Here is a 27676-nt window from a genome sequence, read left to right as displayed (position 1 = left end):
ACCCAAAACCTTTCTGCTTTTTCCCAAGTAGTGTGGATGCCAGTACCACTATGAAATAACTGTGAGCTGTAAAACCGTACGAAGTATTGGCATCCAAATTAGCAAACTAAGCATCCTCCTATCCAATAGCTGTTAAACAAAAATCCCAGAGCAAGCTTTTCCAAAACCACAATTGCAGCCATCCACAATTTTTTCCCTGTTAAGACTCATCTCTATGGTACCTGGAAACCTGGCCCACGTAGATAAAGCGATTATGGCCATACATGGAAAGATCACAGAAAAAGAAGAATCTTCCACCCTTCCTACTTCCAAAGCTCAGGAAGGTCCAGAAATCACATCCATCCAGTGAGCAGACTCCAGCACTGAACTGAGCATTATCATAGAAAAACCTTCTACAGTCCTAAACCAACAAACCAGAATTATTTACTGTTGTCTACTCTTTTTTTTCTTAAAGTTTTGGACTATATAAACAGTAGAACAGATTCAGTTACAGCTGGGAGGTGAAGAAGGGCACCTGCAAATGCTTCTACTGGGCCCAGATTTTGAGGTCTCTTGCACATGCTTCACTGTTTGGCATTTCTATGGTGGGATGTACAGCCATGGCCAAGTCAGCTTCTGTGCCTCGTACAATGGTTGTCTTAACGCCGCTTCGGGTTCTGGCTTTAACTCTGATTTAAATTAAGACAGACAATGGTCCTGTGCTTTAGCAGCAGGAGGCCTCATTGCTGTGCAAGTGCCCCGTGAGCAGAGGGCTCTGTGGGTTACCCACTGGCTTCCTCAGGACCTGGTATCGCTTTGCGCCCAACATCTGCCAAACTATTCATAAACCCCAGAGAGCACCACTGGGATGGAGCAGCTTCTGAGCGGAGGTTCAGTCCTGAACTCCCAACAGAGGGGAAGGAGAGACACAACCTCTGCGACTCACTCATCACGAACTTCTGAAGGGTTCGAGGATCACACCCAGGTTTATTACACTTAAAAGAGTTACCGTGAGCAACATAAAAACACTTACTACTCCACGTTAATCAAAACACAAGTAAATAATCCGCTAATTATGCTTACTAATTAATACACATTTGAATTTAGAAGTTATCTAAGTGGCTAATTTCAGATGGTTAGAAGGAGGATACAGTATTCAGTTTAGGGAAACACAATCCGCTCGAAAGTCAAATCTTGTGCACTCTATAAATAGGTGGTTCAGCAAAGTTAGAGATGGGTTATATTAGAAGAACTGCTAAACCAGAGCATGGAATGTAACAAAAATATTCTCTACATCAATTGTGCTCCTTTACTTCAAAGAATTCAATATACTTCAGTGTTCCTTCCTCAAAGATGAAAATTGTCATTTAAGTTGTCTGGTCCCACTCCACTTAAATGATCCTTTAATTTCCTTTCTTATTTCTAAGCCCTCAGGTGGCTAGCGCAACACTCGCTGGCCTCGGTTGCATGTAAAGTTCACAGCTCCTTGCCTGATCTCATGATCCCCTCTCAAAACAGCACTTTCAGAAGCGTTTCCTGTCTAGCTCTGCCTTGCGTGATGTGCTCCTTGGCTGAATCAGCTGCCAGACTAAATCCCTTTCGTGGAAAGCTGGAGAAAACCCGGCGCGGCCCCTTCCCCCTCCACCTAGGGCCTGACATCCGGAACTGACTTAGGAAGTACTATAATGGTTACCAAATTTTTGGGAACTGCCTTAGCTTTTCTGAGCTAAACATATGTTTAGTACAGGCAGCATCCACCGTCACCACTTGACCTTATGGCAGCCTTCGAGTTGCTGATTTTTCCTTCCCCCCCTCCCCCCTCCTTGAAAAAACAAGAAAACTTTTACCAGATAACACATGATGTAAATGCAAAATTATGTTGTGAAATGACTGCAAACATGCTGTTTTCCAGATGTTTGACGAGACAGTAAAGAAACAGCACAAAGAAGGGTCAACAGTTTCCGTCAGAGACTCTGCTGGGTTCCACATGAAAAAAAACCCCAAACCCCAACATTCAGGTCTCATAAATTCAGGGGACTCTGTGCAGCTGTCAAGCTATTTAGACTTTAGAAATAAAATGCAAGGTTCCTCTGTCATCTGCCAAATTTCACTCCATCCACAGGCGGTTAAAAGACATTTGACTGTTAACATTCGATGAGTTTCCTAAACCCATTATTACCTCAAATGAAAGAGACTGCCTGGGAATCGCCGCTCCTGGTAGAAGCTGAGGTAAGCAAGGCTGCATCCTCTGTTTGCTTGTAAATACAATTCTTCCCTAAATTGCACGAAAACAAAACTTTGCAGGAGAAAATGTTCAAAATGAATTGGAAGAAGAGATGAAAGAAAATAGCAGCACTTCCCCTTACCCCCACCAGGCCAAGAATGACCAATTCTATTGCCACAAGAAACACCACTTCTTATTTTTCATCATCTAATCCCCCAGCCGGTGTCAGAAGGACAGACAGATCGCCCTGTGACCACGAACGCTGCTACCAGCATGGGGCCCCAGGAAGCTGCAGAGAAGTGGACATCGTTGCATGAATCTATCAGGATCGGCAGGGCTGGAATTTCATTTCTTTCCAACTCTGCTTCCTCTCTCAGGACACAAACCTGTCCTTTTGGACGAGACCATGAGGAGCAGCGATTATAAGACTATTCTTGCTATGCTTTTCTTAGGTCCCCTTTTCCGCTCAAGCAATTTTTACCGAGTACATTACTTGTGATGGGCTGGGTGATACTTTTTACAGAAACGGGTTGAATTAATCTTGAATTTCTGCATGTTTCTACATAGGAACCCTTATTTACAGACAGCTCTGCCAAAGTGGAAACTATGGTTTCAGACCCACTCATTTGTTAGCGTGTGATCCGCTCAGCGCGGGATCACTTCAAATGCCTTTTAAAGACACATGGCTTAGTGCTACCCTGGGATGTTTACAAGGTCGCCTGCAGCTTCCTCGCTCAGCTGAGGCCAGTACGGTCGGGCTCTCGCACCGAAACCAGCGCAGGCAGGGATCACCACCGACCGCACACACACCCGCATCCTGCACCCAAGGGGTTCTGGGTGCAGGAAAAGACACCCCATGAAGATGTTCTACCCAAGGAGACCGCCCAGCCTGATTAAAGTGAATTGTGGTATGCCTTCGTGTGAAAACGACACCGCTGAAAGCATTTTAACTACAGACAGAGCACGTATCTGTGGAACTGCTCTAAACCTGCTTATTCTGTTCTAGCTGCACCAACCAATTCCCCCGCAGACAAACCCCAAGCCTACAATGAACTAATTCACTGTATTCAGCAGCAAGTAATAGCCAGTAGTTGGCAGCACGGTCCCTCTACCTCAGACACATGCCTTGGGGAAATCTCCCCTGGCTGGCAGAAACTGCATCTAATGGCACGTTAAGAACATTTTTGTCCTCCTCCTCTGCAGTAATGAGGATGAAAAGTTAGCAGGCTCTGCCTGCCACACTGTCATAGCGGGATCCTCTTCTTCCAGGAAAGCCTGACGGAAAAGATGAGCTGGATTTCCCTGCGTTGCTAACGCAATAAAATCCCTGGCTTGTCTTTTTCTGCATTATTACAGCATTAAAATACTGCACGTACTGAAATATATACCTAATTTTATTTACAGTGAAGTAAATCATTCATTTGGTTGTGAAAGAGTTAATAAGGAAGAAAATCACACACAGTGCGTGTTAAAGGTTAGAGGAATAATCAGTCATTTGAAAAACACTACATAAACATTTTTCCGGATGCAATTTTCAGTCCAAGGATACATTTCCCAGTAGAAATCAGCAGCTAAAAAGGAAATCATTTAGTCTCCATAAGTGCCAAATTGTATCCTGATTTTTCCTGGTCTGGCTCGACTTTCAAAACTGGTGGTTCAACTTCTGCAATCTTTCACCCAATGACTATATAAACACATCCTTATAAGACAGACATAATCCTTGGGTGGGCCAATTTATGTTGGATTATAAAAATACTTAAAGTACAGAATCGCATAATGACTGTTGTCCTTTGGTTTTCACTAAATGGAAAAAAAAAACACCCACCCCGCTAATACAGACAGCCTACGCTGTTTCAAAAGGCAATCTGCGACATTCTTCTTTTGCAACTGTGTCAACATCTTTTGAAAGTAATTAGGTACCACTAAATTTATTATTTAGTTATCACAAGCTCTAGTTTAGTAACACCTAATGTGACATACATCTATTTTGAGCTTTTGCAGGCAGGGGGGAAAAAAAAAGAAAAAAAAAGAAAAAATTCTGGCAAATTGTCTGCATATCAACGTGGTGAGTTACCGCACAGCGCGAGCGCACGCTGTACCGCGCCATTGGAGTGAATTAAGTTGTTACGCACACCAGCCAGAAAAACAATTCTCACTCTCAAAAATACTTTGGCTACTCTCTGTTTGGTTAAAGGTTATATAAATAGTAGCTTTAAGAAGGATAAAACAATCTCCATACAAAGCAAACAAATTCATTTGTAATTTATTGCTGTCCGATGCACATATACACATACCCATGTATAAATGTATACTTCCAAAAAATTATCTGTTCCTGCACATTTGTACTTTCAGCAATGGAACTAAGAAACAATGGAAACTTTTATTCTTTGTGGAAAGGTAAATTCTGTTTTTTCGCTTCCCTTCTGAAACTCTAGAGTTTTTACAGGCAACTACAAAAGTCAGCACGCTAAAGCCAACAGTATCCTATCTTCAACACTTACCATGTGGTAGAAGAGAACTTTCCTTTTCCTCTAATGGATAAAGTTATGTGAAAGAAGACATTTTTCTAGTCTATAGAGGGTAAAGAATAAATTATAGTGATAAGATCTGGAAAAGTTTGGTTGGAAGTTAAGAGATTTTCACATCTGTGTCTACACATCCATGTCTTGGGAATAATGTATCTCGAGTACCAGTCACATAAAAATGCAAGAAATTGTTCCTCTCTCAAACGGAGCAAAACCATTCATTGTACTTATGTCTACACTTTGACTAGTAGCTTACAACAGTGATCTGAGCTAGAAAACTAAAACATTTTCCCCTAATTTAAAATACTATTCCATGTGTGTATGCATTAAAAAATACATAAATACCAACATATACACAACTTAATTCACCGTGACATTATTCCCTCTTTGAGCTTGAATAAGTTAATTTATTCATGCTGTTCAAACATAAACTGTGTGATACTGCAGTGAATCTGCATGTAATACCAGGACGAGCCTGGTTTAGATCCTTAACGTCAACGACCATCTTTCCCTCGGTTTCTTAAGGCTTTGGATTCCCCTCCACTACTTCTCAGGGCAGATTTCTCACATCGTGTTATTAACAATAGTCCAATGTCACGTCAACAACGTCTGAGAAGTTACTCCTTACTTATTTAAATCAAAGGGATAATGGTACAGCCTTTCACAAACCTCATGCAGACCTCGTGCAGAGCACTTGCATACGTCATACAACAGGAATACAAGAAATTGTAACGTTTGCGACACTTTCTTGAAGCTTTCTGTGTCACCTCAAGATAAAAGAATGGTTGAAAAAAAAATACAAGGGTTACACGGCACATTGTATGAACATTCCCTTCTTTTGTAATACAGCTACTCAACTGACATAAACAACGTACGTGGTAACACACCGTGCCACAATTTTACCCCCATGAAACAAAGAGAAATAGAATGAAGTAATTTAAGCCAGTAAGACTCTAAGACTTTTCTCTGGTCGCCTAGTACAATTTATGATCTAGTTCAAAGGAAGATTACATTATTAACCCCTATTTCACAGAAATAATAATGAAAAAAACCCATATTCCACAAAACAGTGAAGAGTAACCACATAAAATACACACCGAGGTCCCTCCAACTACGAAGACTTAAGTGCCATTTGGTGCAAGTATCTTAGATGCTTATTTTATCCTACTTTTTGACCGGACAAAGCATTCAAACAGATTAAATAGGGCAGGATTGTACCAAACTTACTGAGAAAGCCCCAGTACCTCTTTGAGCCATAAAAGAAAAGATTTTGTTTAAAATCAAGAATTCCTGGTTGACATATTTCACGTTCCTTTCCGATTTAAAACACTCTGCTATGAAAGCTACCATTATTTAAAAGTGAAGAAAGAAAAGGGAATTTGCCCCATTTCTCCCCACTCCTCACTTCGCTATTGTCCCCTGTATCTATTTCCAGGAAGCCATATTCATTAGGGTTAATCTGCCTACTAAATGAATAAACAAAGGATTTCTCTGTCACCGAGAGGCCAGGTGAGCCGATATCATCTTCTAACGGAGAAAATCATCCGCACAAACACAGCGCAGGAAATTACCTGCTGCAATCCCACACCTGGGATCATTTGGCAAGTAGCTTAGAAATGTTGAGTAGATGACTGAAATCAAACTATTTTTTTTTTTTTAATGCAGATCTATCAGCAGAAAAAATGGCCTTTCTAAAAACATGATGCAAAATGGTCTCGAATGTCTTGGCTTACCACGCTTACTAATATTTCAGAAAATTTCCTCACATGAAATTGTTATATGGATTTATATAATTAGAGTATAGTGCTTACTTATTAATGCCAATTGCCTACGGCTGTCTCCAGCAGCACCCATGCTACCGTGCACCGCGAAAACATAAGAGTTTACAAATTGTTGCCGTAAGAATCTAATGAAAGACACAGAAAAAAATATCTATTTGAGCTGCAAGAAATACTGACATAAATCCAGCACCTAATATGATAATACAAACCTATGCACATAACTCATTGCACAAACCTAACTGAAAGCGCCGCTAGTTATCCCGTTTCTGGTAGACACCAACAGCAGATGAAGCGCTTCAGAAACATCCTGCCTGTTTTGAGAGCTGACATCTGAAGGATGAGCTTCTTGGGTAGAAGAAAATACCGAGAAGTATTATGAGTATGAACAGAGGTTGAGGGAACTACCAAGAAAACCAAAGATGAGATAGGAAGAAGCATTCAAATGCTTAGATGCAAGTGTACGAACCTTGCACGTGTTATGGCAGAAGAGGAGCCAACAGAGTGATTGAGAACTATGGGAACGGCTGTCACAAAGGAGGAAGATGAGCTCAGCAGCTGCTATGGCGACTGATGGAGACAAGGGGTAATTCTGAGTACCAAGGGAACAAGAACGGGAGAGGTCACAGGATTCAAGAAAAGAAAGAAATCATGCCTGGATAGAAACATGTAGGCATAAACCCCAAAGTTCACATCTCAGCAATGCTACGGAGGAAGAAAGGCCAGGATTTGAAGCTGGTCTGGATGAATGGTGCTCCCAAAGCTACACAGCAAAAGGCTCCCTTCCCTCCCGCAAACACGGATTCTTTTTGATGTTCCTTATACAGCGAGCAAGAAGAGATAAATTAAAATTGAGAACCTAGAGAGCTCTTTGATCCTATTGCCTGGAAATATGTATAAGAATATTTTCTCCAGACGTACTTTTGCTATATATGGAAACCAAATGCTGACTAATCATATAAACCTTATGGTGCCTAAGCACAGCTGTAATCTGCAGCAGAACACTGTCACAACAGCAAAGGAAAATGTGGAAAACTAAGAAGTTAGCTGCGGTGCTGAGAAAGAGGAGAAAATGGTGATCAAAGGCACTGGAGGCCAGATTAGACAAGAGGGAGAGTTTCTAGCTGGTTAGCTTTTAAGATACAAGTGACATATTTATGACTTATTCTTGTATTACTGAACCTTAACAGTCCAAGTAATGATTATCCATTTTCCAAGTTTATAGAAAAATGATTCTATACGAGACCTGCTGACTCAGGACAAGGGTAATAGGATACAAAAGGCTGAGTTTTGGTTTACTGGTTTACAGATAGCACCAGTCGGTAGCGATAGTGCCACTTGGAGCCGTTTTTCGAGACACACCATGTGCCGTGGTTGGGAACAGACGGAGCTGCCAGCTGAAGAAGGGGAGGCAAGAGTTGTAACCTGCCCGCTTGGCCTCACGTTTCAGGCACGCACAGGGATAGGGCATGGACAGACGGACATACGTGGCATCGGCTCTTGCAGTGACTGCCAGGGGACAGTACGGCTGGCAGCAGTCAGGGCCAGCCTGGGCGTCACTGCTCAGGTGCAGCTGGGGAACACAGGGACTTTTCTTTCTCTGGGTACCCATTGTCCTCTGAAAGTACACCACACTAACCTGAAGAAATGGGACCATTTTCCCTTCAGAAGGACAAAACATAGGGAATTCGTACATTCTTAAAGGGATTTCACTTTATGGGAATGGGATTATATCAATCCCCAAATGTCAAGATGGAACCTCCTGGAACTTTTTTAAAATTTGCATTGCTGGCTGCTAAAACTTTGCGCTGGTGCTTTTATGTGAACAGAAGTTTGAAAATACACAAATCCCTTTCGCTAAGGACTACACATCAAGTGAGAATACCAATAAATCTACTTAAAAATGAGAGTAATGTTGCTGAGTAAATCAACCTCAAGACAAAACCTCTACAATGCTACTATTTTATCCTTAAATCACTTTTTTTTGGATCATATTCCTTTAGGGTACATTAGCCATAATGAGAGTGACCACAGCGTTTATGGAAATCCCTCTACTGCATGTGTGAAAATCCAGTGGTCTTCTCACGGCGTGCTTTGGAAGTTCATGTTATCTTGGTCACACCAATCCTCTGAGGAACATCTCACCAAGCTACCACGTGCACGTGACCACCGTGCACTCGCCTTCCAGCAGCACATTAAAGATACCAGCAAAGTACCGGATAACTAATATGGATAACGGCCATTCACTGTGAAATTTGAGAGTACAGCAATATATAATACAGAGTATTAGCAGCATTTATTACTGGAGTTCATCAGTCATTTACTGAATCCCCAGTACAAGCAACGGGAGAAACATGAACTCGAAGAACAGCATCAGTTCTTGCTTTTCACTTATCTTAAAGTGCTCATCAGTATGGCATACCTAATTAACGCTTTCAATAGGTGTTAAAAATTCCTACGCTGTAACGCAGTAAATGCATTATGAACAGGCAAAGGCAAGTGGCTATAGTTTAGAAGCACAAAGGTGAGATAATGGCCTTCCACATCACTGAACTGTCAACCTCATTTAGCATAAAGCGTGGCATCTGGAGATTTCAAATCATACAGCCGTTTAAAAATATATAGAATGTTAAATTAAATGACAAACACGGGACATGTCACCTTTTAGAGGCAGAAATGTAAAACCAAAGCATATGTTCTCCAACTATATTTGCTTCAGGATCAGCAATATTTTTGTAACCTCATTAGTTTCTTGACTTGGTTTTAAACATGGAAGGATGGATATACAAATAAGTTACAGGTCCTCCACGCGCTATCCGATTATAAGTCAATCTCTACTAGCAAAGTAAATTAAGAACTCTGGGTTTAACTCTTACAGAGAGTCTGGGAGGTGAAGACAAAGAGGAAAAATTTCTACAGGCTGTCAGGGATGAAAGTTACTCTGCATTTTGAGCTCTGAATCCAAGAGGTGTGTGTAAATACCTAACTTTCAAATCTACATTTACAAACAAATCCTGTAGCCTCTACGCGTGTCGAACCCTCACTGACATCCCCAGAAGTCCCAATCGGTTAGCATGCGGAAATGGGGCCAAGCTCAGCTACCCTGATGGAGGGCTGGCTGATGTCCGCAAGCAGTTGATCTGTCTCTGCGTGGCACTGAGTCTAAGCTAATAAAGTGTCACTGGCTCCATACAGAGCTAACTTGGGTCTCAGCACTGTGGTCTTGTCACCACTACAGTGGGAGAGACCCCCAGGCAGCCCCATGGGGAGCCAGCCCACACGTGGCACAGCCATGGCCAAGAAGAAGGTGACAAACCCCACTCACGACTATCGTTTGGGTATGTTGGCACAGTGCTTAGGCTCTTCCGTGAGTCCCCAGTGTCCAGCTCCCCGCTCCCCCGGAAAAGGCAGAGCAGACTGTGCGCACACCCTCACCTGCGTCGGAGGCTGCTACCCATCTGAGATATCACTGTACTGCAGTCACATCACAGCACTTCAGAGCACACGTTCAGCACTTCATGGCATGCACAATCTTGCACTGAAGTGTTACTAAAAGGCTATAACTAGGCCAATAAAGCTGAATTTTATTTCTCCATTCACAGCAATGGGGAAACGGCGCCTGCTGATGACATTACGCAAAACATCACACCCACAATTCAAATTATTTTTCAGCTACCCACTATGTAACCAGATCAGTTGCCGATTTAACATACAGCCAGGTAGTGCTGAAAAGTACTGTTAGGGGATTAGAGCAGGTAGAGCTGGTGCTCCTCTATCCTCCCCTCCTCACCCCCCATCGAAAAGGATTTTATAGTATGAAGAATATTTGATACTGCCTAACAAGCAACAATTAATAGTCTCACTGAGCCCGGATGCAGAGCATCTTTAAGCTTTCTCCTGAGGACCTGCTTCAATAAGGCTGGATTCTCTCCCTCCGCAGGCACTGTAGGACAAAACACCTGCAGTAGAACTTCTTTTTTCTTTTTTGCAAGGCAGATTCCCAAAGTTTCAGTCACACGTTTCATTGGAGAGAAAGGAAAAGGCACCAGCAAAACTTTGAAATAAAATCATGAAATAGTGAAGCACTGCTTGCAAGTTTAGCTTATCGTGCATGAAAGTTTAAACTTTGCTTTCAACCTTGGTTTTCCAAACATGCTGTCATTCACCATAATATGGGTTAAAAATAAGAGAAAGCAAAGATGAAATGTAAATGATTTAAATGCATGCATATGTTCTTTTGTAAAATACATAATGCATCTGCAGGTTTTTCCTCATATTTTGGACACAAATCAAGGGGGAAATGGTTCGCTTATGATACAGTGAATTTTTTATCTAACTTCAGTGGTAAAACGTACTTCCATGTAAGTGTTTCACTGTATTCTGTTTGCTGCTGGTGTTTTGGTTTTGTTTTGTTTGTTTTCTGGGTTTTTTTTAAAAAAGCTTAAATAGGAACACCCAAACCAAAAGACTAACACAAAAGTATTTCTTTTCTTCTCCAAATGCTTTCATGGCAACTTTCTGCTTGTTAAAAAATCCACTAGCAACACAAACAGCCTTGTAGGTGATCTACGGTCAGTTAGTAAATTTGACATTCAATCACAAATAAGTTTAGAGAATGTTATGCTTGCTTTTAAAATACGTTTTAAGTGATGGTCAAACAGTAAAATGCTCAGTGATTTGCTCAGCATTCACGCTGTAAACAATATAGGTTAAGGTCCAAAGAGGTACTTTTTCAATTAATGCAAATTCACTTAATGGAAATTGTCCTGGTAGCAAAGTGCTAGAAGATCCCGACTACTACAGTGGCTGCTACTGTGGTTTTTTTTTTTTGTACCAAGGCAAACATATGTGGGTACTATCTTTCCTAGAGGCCTCCTCTCCTGGAGTGGCAGAATCATGAATTTTTGTAGGGCCTTAACATTAAAAGAAGTCATGAATTACAGGGTTTCCAGTTCTTGTGCTGCGTTTCTCACATCAATGGCACCATAACTTGGAGGAAAGGGAAACAACACAGAAGACAGTTACCAGAACTAATGCTCAAACCCAACGAGACACTCAAAGCAAGCTTTGGCCTCTGTGCCAAAGCCTAGCAAATTCTACGAGTTATCCAGAAATGCAGGTGGGTTGTACAGAGCCAGGGCCAGCTGCATCTGGGACAAAAGCCCAGGCGAGCGAGCGCGCGTAGGTCCCGCTCTCAGAGCAGATGTGAGCTCAAGGGAAAGCAGCTGTGCTGGCCGCCCCTACAGGTATTCACCCGGCACAAGAGGCACAAACGGTTGCCCGCTGTTGCTGGAGGGAAGCATCAGGCCAGAGAAACTTGGCAAGCCTGGGATTTCAGAAGAGGAAGGCCTGCACCCCACTTGACCTGGGGACATGGGATTTTTTGATAGGACTATTACAATCACAGAGCTTATAAAATATATTTGGAAAGGCTTTCGTGTTGGTTTTGGGATAGCATACGAAGGCCCCAGGAATCCACTCTGAGGCCTTAAATCTGTGGCCAAACTCCAGCAAAAACCATATGTTAGTCATATTACCACCTTTTTCTTTTCCCTGTTCTTGCTCCATTTTAAAGGGCCCCGCCCTGCGCAGTAAACGAGAGACAGCCTCGGGGCAAGAGAGGCTCATATACCACTTCTCTTATCTGGAGAAATCCTGTGCTAATGATGTGAATAATCCCAAGTCTGCTTTCTGTCACTGACTGACTGTGACCTGCTTGTTTTCACCTTTACAAGGCGAAGAGCACCAGAAGGTTTCTGTACGCGAAGCGCTCGGCTTTACGTGCTCCCCCTAAGGCTGGGCGCTCTCTGTGGAAGGAGGTGAGCCCCGGGCAGGCTGTCCCCAGCAGTGGTTGGGGCTGTAGGGGATCTCCAGTTTGCAGAGCCCCCCAGGCGCAGGCACTGCCAGGGACGCTGTACTTGGTTGCCGAGGAGGAGGATGGTGACAAACAGGGGCTCCTCGCACCCCAAAACCGGCTGCTCTCTGCAGCAACTGCCTGCTGGCACCGGCTTCGGCTTTCTGTAGCACTCCACCCATAGCCAGAGTACTAACCCGCACCCAATTTAGCTTTGGTTCTAATAAAAAGTGAAAGTTAAAAGCAGTGCAAAGCAGCAGATAAAGCACCATTAAAAACTGGCTGGGATCATGCCAGGGATGGAGTCCAAGGCAGGGGGAGGAGCCAAGACGACCGCAAGGCGATGGGTATTTCACAGTATCGGATAATTAAGAAAACGAAAATATTTTCCATCTGTTTTTTTACCCCTTACGTCATTGAGGCAATAAAATATATACAAGTACCAACAGACTATATTTCAACTTCAGTATAAATATTTATTTCCAGCAGAGAACTTCCTTACTTCAACAAGGAGAAGACAGGGTGAGGAGGCTGTGATGATAACACCCTCGAAGTATTAAACTCCACCTTAAAATACATCAAATACCTGGCTAATTCATCGTGCCAAATAGCTCAGTTTTATACGGTATATACCTAAACCCACACTTCTGCTCACTCATCCATATTACACTCTAATGAACAATAGCTAAAACCTGCTGATTTTGGATTAACAACGGCAAAAATAGGTGCACACGCTGACATTATACTAAGAAAAAACACATGTGAGGACTGATGCTCTTGTTTAAAGCTATTTCAGCATACATCCAAACATAGTCTGTGTAGAGGCTTTCCACCATGAGCAGTGGGTTGGACCAGGTGAACTCCAAAATCAGACATTAACTTTGTGGTGGCTTATAAAAGAACAAGTTTTTGTGGCTCTGGAAATACTAAGAAGCGTCAAACATTTTATTATTACATAGTGAAGTATTATCCACAAACCAATATACTACCTGTAGAATAAGGAAATACAAGCGAGAAGAAAATTAGATTCATATTGAAAGCAATTCCTGGTATAATGCCAGCAGCCAGCCTGCACGCTGCACAGCCAAGAGCTCAGCGGCTGCGCAGTAAACCAGCGGCTTATCAACTCCTGCCTCAGTTTCTCCTTCCTTTGTCTACAGAGTGTTTCGATTCAAAATACAGCACTATTATCTCGCTACTTGGAAAAAAAAAAAAGCAAAAATGACAAACAAGCCACATACTTATTTTTAAAAGCTGTTTTTGCCATCTAATGAAGAGGAGAATAAAAAAAAAAGTGGATTCACTATGAAACTAGGAGACATTGCTTAGCAGCTGCCACATCACTTCCAACCGATCTTGAAAAACCAAACCTAAAAAACATTCTTGGAGACTGCTTCATGCCCGGTTTTACACCTACAGATTTAATTGCTCTAAAGAGGCCATCACAACCTATAGCATTCACGTAGCTGCTGCGCTCGAGGGACGTGGACATCAAGCCTCTTCGGGTATTTTACAGGCAGGAGGAAGCTGACAGACAGAAGGAAGAGCCCACAGAGCCCTGAGGACAAGGTCCGATGTGCTGGAAGAGCTCCTGAACGCAGGGGAGGACAAGTTGGAGGATCTCAAGAGGACCAGAACCAGCAAGCAATCCTGAGGGTTAGAAACCTAGTGCCTGACAGAGACTACAGCAAAAGTGGAGGAGATATACACTCGAAACAAGAAATAATGAAGCATATTTAGAGGTTTTTTCAAAGCAAACATGGAAAACAGTGAGCAAATATTTTGAAGGACAGCCTAATTTAGAGAAATCATTAACTAAGAACGTCTCTATTATAAACTGGAAAACTACTTCTAAATGGAAGCGTTACCTGAAACAATACTGACTCTAAAATTCATTTGCAGATGGATGTTCAAATACTCATCTTTTAACCTGAACACCTAATACTGCTTTAAGAACATTTCAAACAGTCTAGATTAATAGATGAGCCTATAGTACATTATGAAGTTACAAAAATATCAAGATTTTTTAAATGATTCCTTCAAGCAGCGTACAAAAAGGGCAGAAACATCAATGAACAGGTTTCTTTGCAAACGCTGCATGGTGTGTTATTTCTGTACAATCTATAAAAACACAAGTACAGACACTGGCGTTTCTGGATCTCTTGTAAGTTTAACGGTAGCTAGGAGCTCTTAGATCTCAAGCTATAATAAATATTGTATCCTACAGGAGCCCATCGGGAATCTCAGCTCATGTGTTGTTCCATAGGAGATTGTGGTGTCAGATATGATTAGAATCAACACTTTCCACTTATTCATAGCTTTAAAGCCACCTACACAGAACATTAACAACAACTCTTAATGAAAGACAATTAAGGGGTACATAGAATAGTCTTATATTCAGCATAAGTTTGCGTTAGCTACCGATATACAAAATACCTACTGTGCATTTTGGATTTTTTTTCCCCATAAACAAACAGGAGGTGTTTATACGCTTAGACCAGACCGTGCTCTGGCACACTGCTATTTTTCAGCTGCCAAACCGTTATATGAGCTGAAGGTGGCTTCCCCAACTGAAAGTTCATATGTAACACTTAAGCAATAAGACACTCACTGTCTGCATTAATGGACCACTGGTACATGCGTCAAGCGGGTTGTGTGACATGAGAACAACTGTCTTTGAGCAATAGAGGACTGCACCGATGACCATTAACGTCGCCTCTGGAGGCCTCATGGCAACTTATCTTCACATATGAAGAAAAAAATGCCATTACCTTGTATTGGGTTATGATGTTGGTTAGGTCGCAGTGATGCTTTCATCTAGCTATGACATCAACATGGAAATCGCTGGGTTTATTGTTTGCCAGAGTCCCCCGTGAACTATCAAGAATTGCATAAGCAAGATGAACAAGGTGATCAGCCTTTGGGGGATTAAGCACCTTGAGTAACTTAAGTTGCTTAAAGCTGAATTCAACCTAACACTGCAGTGTCTAGAAGTTGTTAATTTTTGATTTTTCACTTGGCATCTGTGAAACTAACTTGCACGTCACACAGTGTTTTTTAAGCTGATGAACACTTATGCGTCAAAGCACAACCATCTCAGAAGACATGAATTGCTTCAATTACTATGAGCCTCTTCAGCTAAACCAAAGGCAAACTGGGATGAAGAATAACAGTCGTCTCTGTCACTGGCAGGGTAACAGCCATCCCACATCACTACCGTTGTGCTGCGCAGAGCAAGTTCCCATCTCCAGAACTGACAGACTAACCCATCCACGACCATCATACGGAGGCAAAAATAAATCAGCATATAATGCTTCTGCTGCTGTTCAGTCACTGTTCCCATGCTTGTCCTCTCCAGTATACTTCTCCTGCCTACAGAAAACACCCACCAGTGTTTCAAGACATTAATGCTACTCCATGTATCCCTGCAGCTGAGTCTTTTCCCAAGCCAGGCAACGATCCAGCAGCAAGTGCCCAGTCAGTAGTGTCAGGTCATTTTAATTTCTCTTCACATCTCCATAGTCTATAGGGCATAGCTGTTTCTAGATGTAATCATGTATACTGCATTGGCATCTTGGAGCCTGTGGAAGTCAGTTCTGTCTTAAGGCTTTCTTCAAAAATCATCAGATAACATTTTCTCAAATTAGATGAAATAAATCAAGTTGAAAAAATTCGAAGTATGAGAATTTTGTATTATGCAGCTCATGCGTGCGCGCACACATTTAGCAAGACAGATGAATAGGATGGAGAGAGCACGAGCGCATGCAAGCGTGTGCTATTGCACCAAGAAAACAAAAAACCCTGAGCATATCCCACCACGCTATCACTATTCTAGGGATAACACATAAAATGCTTTTCAAATAAGTAACGTAATAAGTGTTTTAAACAGACATGATATTAACAGAATTGGCTCAGAAGTTATTCTGGGAAAGAACCATAACTTAAACCCATTTAAATTTAAGCTGTTAGAATGCAGAAGTACAAAACCAGCAGTGCTGGGTACGTGTTTTTGCTGTTACTAAACAGGTGATGCCCTGTAACAACGGCTTGTTATATCACCATTATTAAAACCTCTCAGTTGCCGTGAAGAACAGACCAAGGGCCAAATCTCTTCCTTGGCTTCAAAGCTCAGCATTATACCCGGAGGATCTGAGTGCAATCTTTATCTGCAACAACAAACTACCTTTATACCATCCAGGTAATTACAGGCTCAGGTCAAGGACTCCAGACCATATTGATTACATCTCTCTGCAACAAGGACCCTCCAGCGCTGGCCGGCTCCACTCAAGCGGGGCAGCTCAAGTATCCGTGACGCCAGGACTCCCCGAGCCCTACCAGCGCCCGTAATGGGAAACCAGCCACTGCTCAGGCCTGTCAGTTATTGCCTGTGGCAATAAGGACAGCCTGGGAATTCATAATGTTGGTGACTTCATCTGCCAGCTGCATTCACACATCTTTACTACCTGAATAACTGATCTCCGCTACTCCAAGGCAGCACTTTCTGGTGAATAGCATTTGGGAATAAATATTTGATCGCGCATACAACAAAAAAGAGCTCAGATGGTTTAAGGTGTGACAGCAGAAGTGTTTATTAAATTCCAAGTGAGAGCATTGCTGGACAGTAAAAATTTGTCCCATGGTCCCTATCTCACAGGTGTGGTGATGAACAATAAAAGATCCTTCACAGGCAGAGGGAGGGAACCTCCCTCCCCCCCAAACCCGAGTCAATTCTTCTGTTCATTAAACTCTCTGCAGGCAACAAGCTATCTGTCCATGGCCAGCCAGTCGCACACAAAAGAAAGGGAAGTACTAAATTACAAGCCAATTTTAAGTGGCCATTGATTGAAGCAAGCAGAAGAGAGCTTAGTATTGTCAGAGTTTCATACAACAGTAATAAACAAACTTCATTAAAAAATGATGTGCACGTCCCTAAGAAGCACAGCACATGCCAGATCTCAGAAAAGAACACAAAGGTTCCACCACACCACACACAATAGAAGAAAAAATAGTAATATATGCTCAGGATCTTTTTCTCCTACGCTTTAATTCTATTCATTGACATCCTTCCTTCTCCATCCTCTGTATTTTTCCTAAGCAAGGAATAAACAAAGATCTCCTCCAGACAACTTCTTTGTCAACATTCTCCTACTATGCTGATAGTGCAACAAAAATCATTACTTGACTGATGGATAAGTGTCAAAAAACTCTTTATATGAGGGGAAAACCAAGGCTTTTCATAAATACACACCCAGATGCACACACTTTTTTTTTTTTTTAAACTGAGCAGGAGTGAATTAGCAGCTCTGACCAAGCATACCTGAGTACCTGAGCCCGTCAACACATTTGTTACAGTTTAAGGAAACGCTTGCCCTTACAGACTCAATGCAGCTGTGCGATCAAATTTACTGTGATCAGGAACTGCTGCAAAATCCGCTCCCTAGAGGTTTTTCTATTTCTGAAAGTTCAGAGCTGTTGTTCTGTACAGATATCCTAACCTTCCTACACCCTTTAATTTCTGCATTATTTATTATTAATAGCGTTCTATGGGGTTTGATTTGTCAGGTGTGTAACATATATGACATGCATCATTCATCCACAAGTTACAGTATAAAAATTCAGAAAGATGCTTGGAAATATCCCATTACATGTCTAGCCTATGCTTATATTTTCTAATTAGTCTCCGTCATTCTGTAGATACCCTCAGCTAGCCAAAAATCATATCTGAGGCTAGTCATATCAAAGAACGGAACAGCATTCAAGGTAAACAGGTAGTGTCAATCTTCCAAGTCATGCCTGTAGATTGGTCTTCTGAAATACAGCCTGGGTGTTCAGCAACAAATATTTTTTAATCGTGCTACAGAACTCTGTCCCAGGGTTGGTTGGTTTGTTGTGTAAAGAGCGTGACCTTCAGCTGCAGCATCTCCTGCAGACAGGGCACTTGGAAGGTTTCTCTTCCATCTCTGGTGTCTAATAAAGTCTTAAATGTGACCTGACTTACTGCGAGTCTCTCCCATCCACAGGCACAACGTGTAGATATGTGACCCCTATATCCTCACCCTGCCTTTGTAAAACCCAGCGCAAGCAGCCGGCAGCCTCAGCTCTTCTTCGGAAAGGACGGACACACAGACGCAAGCACACATGCCCGTGTGCTACACACGGTGCGTATTTACTACATGTACAATAGCGGCTCTTTTCCTGCATTATTACTACAGGCTTCTTGCTTTATAAAGCTTTAAACTCAGTGTGGTGCCTTTAACATTTCTAACTGCCAATCTGGAATAGCATCTGGAATTACAGTGCATTTAATCCTTGAGGGTATATTCTCTCTATGATGCATATGACTAAAATGTGTGCACTGAGGGACAAATGTCCAGTAGCTTTAGGTGACTACATTTTTGCAAACTTTTCTTAAAGATTTGATTAAAAAAAAAAAGAACCGAGAATATCTTAGCAGAATTTTAAGTCGCAATAACCATATTGAAACATGCGGTTTTTTAATTTATCCAGGTAATCTTTACAGACACAGCCATCCACCCTGAAAATGCCATTGCAAATTTACATCATTTATTTTCATGTATTAGAGTTCTGTAGTTTTTAAATTAAGATTCCTGCAAATGATCTTGAGAGAGAATATTGTCGTAGTATACCATCATTTTACAGACATGTGAAAATCATGACTAAAAAAATGATACAAGTTTCAGAGTTGTCACCAAAGGGGGAGAAGGAAGCAAACTATCAAGAATGACGGAAGAATAATGGGAGATGATAAACATGTACTTGAAATCTTTTGATAGGAAGAAAAAGTGATGGAGCGAGATAAGAAGAGGCGCCACGCCGGTTGCATCTCTAAGCAACAGGCAATCAAACAGCCAGATAAGCATCTTCATAAAGTGCAACAGACTCGAATGCACGGGGCATAACTGAAGAATCACTTCCTGGTTCAGCTTAGGTAGTAAAAATTTATGACCTACTTAAAAAAAATCCTTCAAACCTAAAAACGTATTTTCCAATAAATTTGTTTTCCATAAAGAACCTACGCCATTTAGGGCATGCCCTGGTAATAGCAGGAAATGAGAATACTTACAGTAGTGGCCTATAAACACAAAAAAATGCAGTGTTGTACATGAACAGCATTCAAAATAAACCTTTAGATTCAGAGCTAAGCTTAATGTAATTTTCTGTGCATCTCAAAGGTGGGAAGAGAAGTAAGCAAGCATAAAAAACTCTTTTTTCCCTTTGCTGGGCTCTGTCACAAGAATAGCATGAGATCTCAAAAAACAGCGCCTGTTTTTTTTGCGTCTCCTTTACTCTGTAGCAGAATTCACACCCTATACCATCACACATAATCTGGCATATCTACCCTAAACCTGGACCAATAATTTCTGCACGGGAAAGGATGGGGATCAGGCAATATGAAAACTGCAAAGATACGGTACAGTCCCTGAACCAAAAATCAATTCAAACCCAAACTGTCTGGCAGTGAAGTTAAATAAAATACTGCTATCAGCATGTCCCTAACAAAATCCATGTATTGTTTATAAGAAACTTATGAGGTGTTATAACAAAACTGAGTCACTGCTGTACAGTAAATATATTTTCAGTGTCATAACAATGTATACAATTGACTTTGGCAATTTTAATATGGACACACATGTTAAAGGCATTACCAACAGAGCTTCATCACATTCACATGAGCCGTTTCACATTAAGGCCCCATCCACACTAGAGGAAAGGTGGTTTAGCATAGAAGGGGTACGGTCCTATGTGGTTCATTGTTTCTATTGTAGGTGGAATAACACAGTTTTAGAATGCGTTATGGTTACAGAATGGTTATATTTCTGAATTGATACACATCCTTGCTATAGGTAATGGCACTGCTCTGTTCATACACAAGAGGGGGAAAAAAGAACCCAACCCCGTGCTAGCCCAGCTATCTCTATCAGTATCAGCTGGCACAGCCACGGTGACAGCGAAGCACAGCTATGCCATTAATCACTCTGAATCCCAAGTGTCAGATGCACAGACAGAAGCACTCCTATGATTCAAGCTTGTAACCTTTTATGGGTAACAGGCAGAGATGAACTAGTCCAAAACATCATAACTGATGCATTCATGCTTTCCTTCTGCTGTATCGAAAAATTATTTTCAAAATTACTTTGCCACGTACTAAAAGAAATAAAATTCCCTTTAAGTAACCAGCATCAGATGTTTGTCTAAGCTCAACAAGAATTAATTTAACAAGTTTTAAATATTTGAAAATGGAATTTATAATGACAATCCTCAATATCCAAAGTAAATTTAGTTATTATTGAACTCAGTTATAAACACATCTAAGAAATATCCTGTAATACCCAAATAAATTAATTTGGCAAACAATACAATATCTTGGACTCAGAATTTATATCAATAGCAAACGGAGTCTGGAACAAGAGCTTTTACTTTAACTCTCTTTAAAACAGCCTTCAGAAACCAGTTTCTGTAAGTGTTACAGTCTCTTTTTACAGTTTAACCTCAATCCAATCAGCAGCCTCCAGGGATTTTCAAATCGCTAAAGATTAAAATCCTCTCCGACTTGACTGTTTGACTAATGCTGTGTGTTTAATAATTCTACTTGTGAGAGATTTTATTTGACAAAATCCTGCTGTGTGGACCCTTCAGACGCTATACAGCTGTACTGGAATATAAAGCTCTGCTGTCCTTGTTTCTTTATACAGACTATACCCCACTACTGAGAAAAAAAGAAGAAAACTTTATAGTACATACATTACTGTGTTGATATTAACATAACCACTGTAGTATTAAATTTACACGCTCTTTTAGAGCGGAGTAGTGAAAATGTGCCTATTACACAAACATTAGATAAACTATCCCGTTGTCTTGACTGTTCACAGAAATCAATTACATTTATGATTACATTTCAATGAAAGCTATTTTATAAATGAGATGGAACTGTAATATTCCATGCTTTAGGCACTCATTAATAAAAGCATTTCACTGTTAGCATTTGCAAATATTCTTTTTAGTTTAGGCAGTTTTTAGCATTCTACAGCTCATGTTAAACTTAACGTAAATATTGTGTTCATATCTTACCACAGTGCTGCAGCTTCAGATTTGAGTGGTAAGAAGAAAAAAAAGTCATTATTATGGTAGCTTTCAGTAAGTATTTGTATAAGACAGCACTCACCCTATCGTGCAGCTGAAAATCATGATATCCTTTTTTAAGTATATGGCAATGGTTAGTAAACATGTTACCAGACAAAAAAAGACAAGATTGATGAATGCCATGAATATCAAAGAAAATATGAAATCAAAATGTTTCTACCTGAGGTAGCATCAATCACTGTTGAAACTCCTCTGCGATCTGAAACTGGACGTGATGACCCCGGCATGCTAACAGGTTCTGAACGAACTGGCTGAATCCTAAATAATAAGTTATAGTTACCACCTGTGTCAGAATCATTGCTCATGAGGGCTGTAATTAAGTCACAAACCTGAATCACCTGAACCAACTATTTATTTTTAAGTAAATAAAACTGTTGAAAACTTTTGTTTTCCTTTGCTTTGTGGAGCCAAAATCTGGACAATCCACCCAGAGACAGATTGAGACTCTACCCAAAACAAGTACCCCCCAAATGTCTATGTCTCAGATGTGAGCTCTCAGAAAGCCTCAAAGGAAAAAGCTCACCATACCCAAACTGCTTAAAAAGCCTCTATCGCCCTCCTGAACAGCAGCACTTTCTTTGTCAGTTTAGGAGAAAAGACACGTTTGTAATTGTCTAATCCTTTGTAACATATATCTATATTAATTGTTTTTTAAATTCTGCTTTCTTTCTGTATATGTATACATATCTACAATGAAAAAATAATATATTTGACAGTTCTATCCTTATTTGTGGAAGTAACTACATGCAAGGAGAAATCACACATTTCAGAACCATGTATTTTCAGTCCAAGGACAATCTGCCCTGTTTTAATGGGATTAGTCATATTATCCATCTCTTGTTTTACTCATAGGACTTTCAGAGAGCGTCCAAACAATCCAAGTCCATACCACAGAACTTTGGACTTCAAATCACATGCAGAGTCAGAAGCATGGAAACTTGTTAAATCTTGGAAGTTACTGGACAGGACACAGAAACACATGCTGCATAAAGCACGTTTACAAAATCACTAGCTATTAGTAAATATAAACCCATATTTACCTTCGGTCTCTTTCCTTCCCTTCCCTAGGCCCGCCCCCTGCCCCCAATTTCAAATCAGCTAATGTCCAAAAAGAGATGAATTAAATACATGGAAACAAATTGCAAGAAAGCAAGCAAAGGAAGGGAAAAAAAAACAGGGAGGGGACAAACATTCCAGAAGTTCAGTTACTCGTCCAACGCGCTGACTGCTTCACAGCCAGCAGCTAAATCTGTGGCATAAAGCTCCCAACTCCTGTCTGAGAACATGAATTTATTAAGCCATCCAGAAACTTTGAAAGCCAAGGAGACCCTGAGCAAGGCCACCAGACTTCGTAGTGTCTCTCACTGTCAGGTACCCAAGAAGGGGCAGCAGAAAGGAATCTAAGCTGCTCGGCCTGGATGAATTTTTATTGTTGTGAGTCACACCCTCTTCTAAGACTTTCATCTGGACAAGCTTGATGAAGACTATTACACATCCTACGCAGATGGCCACATTTAAGCACGAGGCAAGTTACTCACACAACAAATGTGAAACAGCTTGAAAATGGGTTGTATTTTTACCTGAGACTGTTGAGATCAAGATCATCTGTATCGAAGTCCAGAAGAGGCTGCGGGGTATCACTTGGACCATGCGACTGCAGCACTGAAGAACTGGATGAAATGACGGTAGTTTGGCCTGAGGGATGGATTGTTTTGAACTGGAACTGTGGGCCCATCCACAGGCGTCGATGAGGCCCAGTGTGAGTCACTATTTCAACCTGTGGGAAGATGGGGAACTGCTTAGCAAAGAACTGTAATATATCGAATGGTTTCTTCAATACGCTGAACCCCCAGAATCCTGCTGTTCTCAAGCAAAAAGAGTGTTTTGTGCCATCAGCTCAGAGGAACGCTGAACAAGGGAAAACTGCGAATGGCTCTGCGATGCTCTAGCCAAGCCTTGAGAGCCCTTGAACCACCAGCCTGAGGACATGGCACCCCGGTTCTTAAACTGTTCTTAAGACTGACACTCCATCCTGGCTGTCACCTCACCTGACCCTGTTCGCTCCTCCCTTTGCCGTTATGAAATACAGGCTACGACCTGCACGCTAAAAGGCTACTCTCCTGGTGCAACAGACAGGGGAAGAGATCTCCGTCTGCATCTACACGGAGCTGCCGGAGGAATGGAGTCTACCTACCCCAGACAACGTCAATCCTGACCAGGTCAAGGGATGCGCTTTTTAAAAGCAAGCTGTTACAGCTTTGTTACTAAAAGTTCACACGTTAAACAGCGCTGCTTCACATGTATACAGTGCGAACTGTATTTCAAATGAAAGCTGGTAATTACTGCTGGCATATGTGAGGATACTGCTGGCAGAGACCATCTTGCTGGAAAGCAACCAGATTTGTAGCAGAGAGCAATGGGAAGTGTGCCGCAAGACGCAGGACAGCCCGGGTGACTCCTTCCGATGCAGATGTAATACAAACATGTATGTGCAACACAGGAGTTTAGAAGGGCAGCTACAACCAAAATTCCAACAATTAAAATAGAAGGGTGATTGCCTGTGATGACCAACCACGTATACGTTAAATAACAGGCGTATATGAGATATGTATCTGCACGTGTATGTGTGGATAGACACACAGACACAGAAGCTTCTCAGTTCCGTGCCTACTTCCAAAAGGCACAGAGAATACAGACGGTGTGTCTAATAAACAATAATTTCAAATATTCTGCTTCTCCTCTAGGTATTGGCTCCCATTGAGAGTCTAAATATGAACTTCTGAACAATAAGTTACCTCAGTAAATGAAGCATCCAAAATATTTTTAAAATGTCTTTTCACACTGATAACTATAAACCTGATGAGTATCAATTCTGGTAAACGCTTAAATGTGTCAAATATAAGAATGCAAACAACCACAAAAAGTTAGGATGGTAACATTGTTGGAAACGTGTATGATCAGGAAAATTGGTCCTTGTAAGTAACAGGGTAAACAAAGCATAAGCCTTCTGTAAAACAATTTTAAAGATCAAAAAGAGCCTTTATAAATCAGAAAAAAGAAATACAAAATGAAAATATTAAGCTCTGCTGAACTCATACTTTTAAGACAACAAAAACAGACTATTAAATTCCTAACAATTTTTGCTAAAACAATGATCAGCTTCATCGCAAAAATGCGATTTAGTGAGCAAATTAATGAAAATATGGTTTTGTATATATATGACATAGACGTGTACTAGTAGCAATTCTGAACTCCTTAAGAAGCAATTTTAAACACTGGATAATGTTGTTCTAAGTTCTCCGCTAACGCAAGACGACAAATGCACAGCCTGTTTAGCGCTATTTCCATCTTTGCATTTATCTTAGCGTAACTCAGATCAACTGTAGACGTTTCTGAGGCAAGTAGCTTTTATGTAGCAGTGTAAATTAGGCCACAGATAAAGTAATCTGTATATTTTAAGCTTGAAACCATCAGTGTCACAGAGCCGAGAGGTAAACAGATGCCTTTGCAATTTTACTGAGGCTACGGCCAGATGTTCCTATTCACTCTCCTGTTGTGTGCAGGACAAACATATTGTATCTACTTCACACTGACAGCACACATTACCCACTGTTCTAATTGAAAAGTTGAAGTGAAGGGCAGTGTTTTTTCACTGCATGCTGTTACTGTTGATAACAACACTTTAATTTTGAAAAACATACTTGCACTTTAGGCTTAATCTAAAGTGGCTTGCTTAGAGAATGCTAGCGTCTTCATGCTCAAAAGAGCTATCATCACTCTATTCACTTAGCAAAAATTAAACATTCCGGAAGCATTCTCTGAATTATCTGTGTTCTGTGACATCACTTGGGATTTATTTTTTTTTTAATAAATATATTTACTCTTCTAGAGGGATAGATGTGATGAAGTTCAAGCAGTTTTAAGTTCTTTTGATATTTTATATCTTCCAAGAATGAGTAATAAACCAACCCCGGCAATGTAGGTTTAACTTACTCTCTTTTTCTTGAGGTTGCCCACAGTAAACACAACAGTAAAATAAGCTCAACTATCCCAACGGTACCGGACAGGACAGATGTAAAACCACAGGTGAAATCTGGGCCTCAGTGAGCTCAGTGATAAAATTCCTGTTGACTTACACTGATTGAGTAGTTTCACTACCTTCATGCTCTGACAAATTAGTGACAGCATAAGCAAATAAGATACATCAATGTGCAGCCACATCCGAAAACTCGGGCCAGGTAATGGATGCACATGAACAAATTCCCCAATGAATGCCGCCTCTGGACCGGTACATGTGGAAACCTAACTTCTCCTTTTGGGAAAATGCTGAGTATGATTTATTCACCAGTGGGAGAAGCAAATCACATCCATGAATATTTCATGTTTATGCCATACACCCCAGCAACACATTTAATGCATCACTCCCATAACAACACTGTTCTTAAACCAAAGGAAAGCCACCTAATTTGTCAGGATGAATTCCACGTATCAGGTACCCTGTAATTGCTTTGGTAAATCCAGAGCATTTGTAATTTTTATTTATTTATTTAACTCTAACCTTTTATTTCTAACAGGAACTAATTCTCAGTGTATTATTCATGACCTACATTCTTAAACTGAAGTTATGTTTTGAGCCAAATAGTCGAGTATGTACTGAGTTCTTAAAGAGATGCTTCAGTGACTGAAACAAAACAAGAATGGATAAAGCCATGAAGATTTAACCTCATATAAAAACATTCCACCAGGCAGGGTCATTTTAAAGCACTACAGTATTTGCATCTAGCCATAGCTCAAAGGAATTATCAGTAGGAAGTGCAGTAACTGATAACCAGGAAAAGAAGGAAACAAACCAGCTAATAGACCATTTTTATGTTAAAATGCAGTAAGTATAGCACAGGTCACAACTGAAAAGGCACCATCGCTTTGCCAAGCCAGTTTCCTTTGTCCATGTCTGAAAAGGACCTCTGAAAAGGCAGAGAGGTATCCTTCCGTTGCTTCCTGCTTCATCCTGAACTCCCCAAGGACGTGACTTGCGCCAGTGACGATGGGGGCTTTATATGGCTTTTCATACAGCTTGTATAGTTTGTATAACATGTAAAGACCCCCAAATTCATACCATGTTGAGTCAGAAGTGAAGTCAGTTTTATACACAGCAATACCCATGGCCTACTGGAAGATTACTTTCCATTTTGAGGCAAGTTGCAAATTTTACTTCTAGCGGATACTATTACTGTTTCACTCCTGAACTGGAACTGCCCCCAAAAGCACACCTGCGAGAGCCACTCTTCGTCCTCTTGCCCGCTGTGGTCAGACGCTAAGCTGTCGTATGACTCATGTCGCGTGATCGGTCCAGGGCTCCCCGGTGGAACCACTGAAAAAAACAGAAAATTGAAAAATCAGATTTACTGTTAAATGCTTTTTAAAAAAAAGCTTTTTCAGTAAGTTATTGGTACAGCAATGTATATATTTTCCTAAATCTGTAACGATATGTTGGCAAACAGAAAGAGCTCAAATATTGACATTAAAAGCGATGAAAATATTTCTGTTCTTTGACTTGAATGCACACATACAGCCACTATGATAACCCAACTGGCTCTTCTTTAAACCTTAGGTACTTAATGAACATACAGAAGAGCTCAAAACAGAGGACAACCATCTGTCTCGAGGAATTTAACACTGAGAAATGCTGCTGTCAATGACGTAAACCTTTTCTACAGCCTTTTCAGAATGTGAACTATGCTAAAGCACGCTGACAAAGCCATCCTGAGGCACTGCTACATGCACTGACTTCAAACCAGAGTACTTCCAAGACTTCATGAACTGAACTATCACCCTCATTTTGACATTAATGTAGTTAATTTAAAGCTGGCTTCACAAACAACTTGGTTTTTAGGATGTGACTTTTTTGCAATTTAATGGGAAGTGCTTCATTATCATCTTAGTGTCACCTTTCATTATAGTAGTAACAATATATTAGTTAAGAATTCATAACAAAGCAGAGTTTGATGTTTAGTTTGCTACAAACACTCAACACTAAGATTATTTCACCGGACTTTAAAATACCACGACTTCTGCATTCAGGGATCCGAAGCTGGGTAAATTTTTGGTTTGATTCAACATCAGATCTGTCTGTTGTGCTCATCAGCAATCTCTT

General features: G+C 40.9%; 1 protein-coding gene across 20 annotated transcripts in view; it reads right to left on the bottom strand.

Annotated features, from left to right (window-relative positions):
• Positions 1-27676, bottom strand: part of BCAS3 (BCAS3 microtubule associated cell migration factor) — a 364218-nt gene that overhangs the window by 171952 nt on the left and 164590 nt on the right. For 19 of the 20 annotated variants that reach the window (XM_054209092.1, XM_054209096.1, XM_054209097.1 and 16 more), the window contains 3 exons: positions 26793-26893; positions 23103-23299; positions 21683-21780 (listed from right to left, as the gene is read on the bottom strand). In XM_054209092.1, coding sequence (XP_054065067.1) covers positions 21683-21780; positions 23103-23299; positions 26793-26893 — 396 coding nt within the window. Of the gene's footprint in view, positions 1-18837; positions 20527-21682; positions 21781-23102; positions 23300-26792; positions 26894-27676 lie in introns of those variants that run through there. The other variant, XM_054209088.1, reaches the window with a different exon arrangement.

This window comes from Rissa tridactyla, chromosome 7 (assembly GCF_028500815.1).
Source record: "Rissa tridactyla isolate bRisTri1 chromosome 7, bRisTri1.patW.cur.20221130, whole genome shotgun sequence".
Taxonomy (NCBI): domain Eukaryota; kingdom Metazoa; phylum Chordata; class Aves; order Charadriiformes; family Laridae; genus Rissa; species Rissa tridactyla.
Note: the sequence above shows the minus strand (reverse complement) of the source record. Positions and strands in the feature narration are given on the sequence as shown.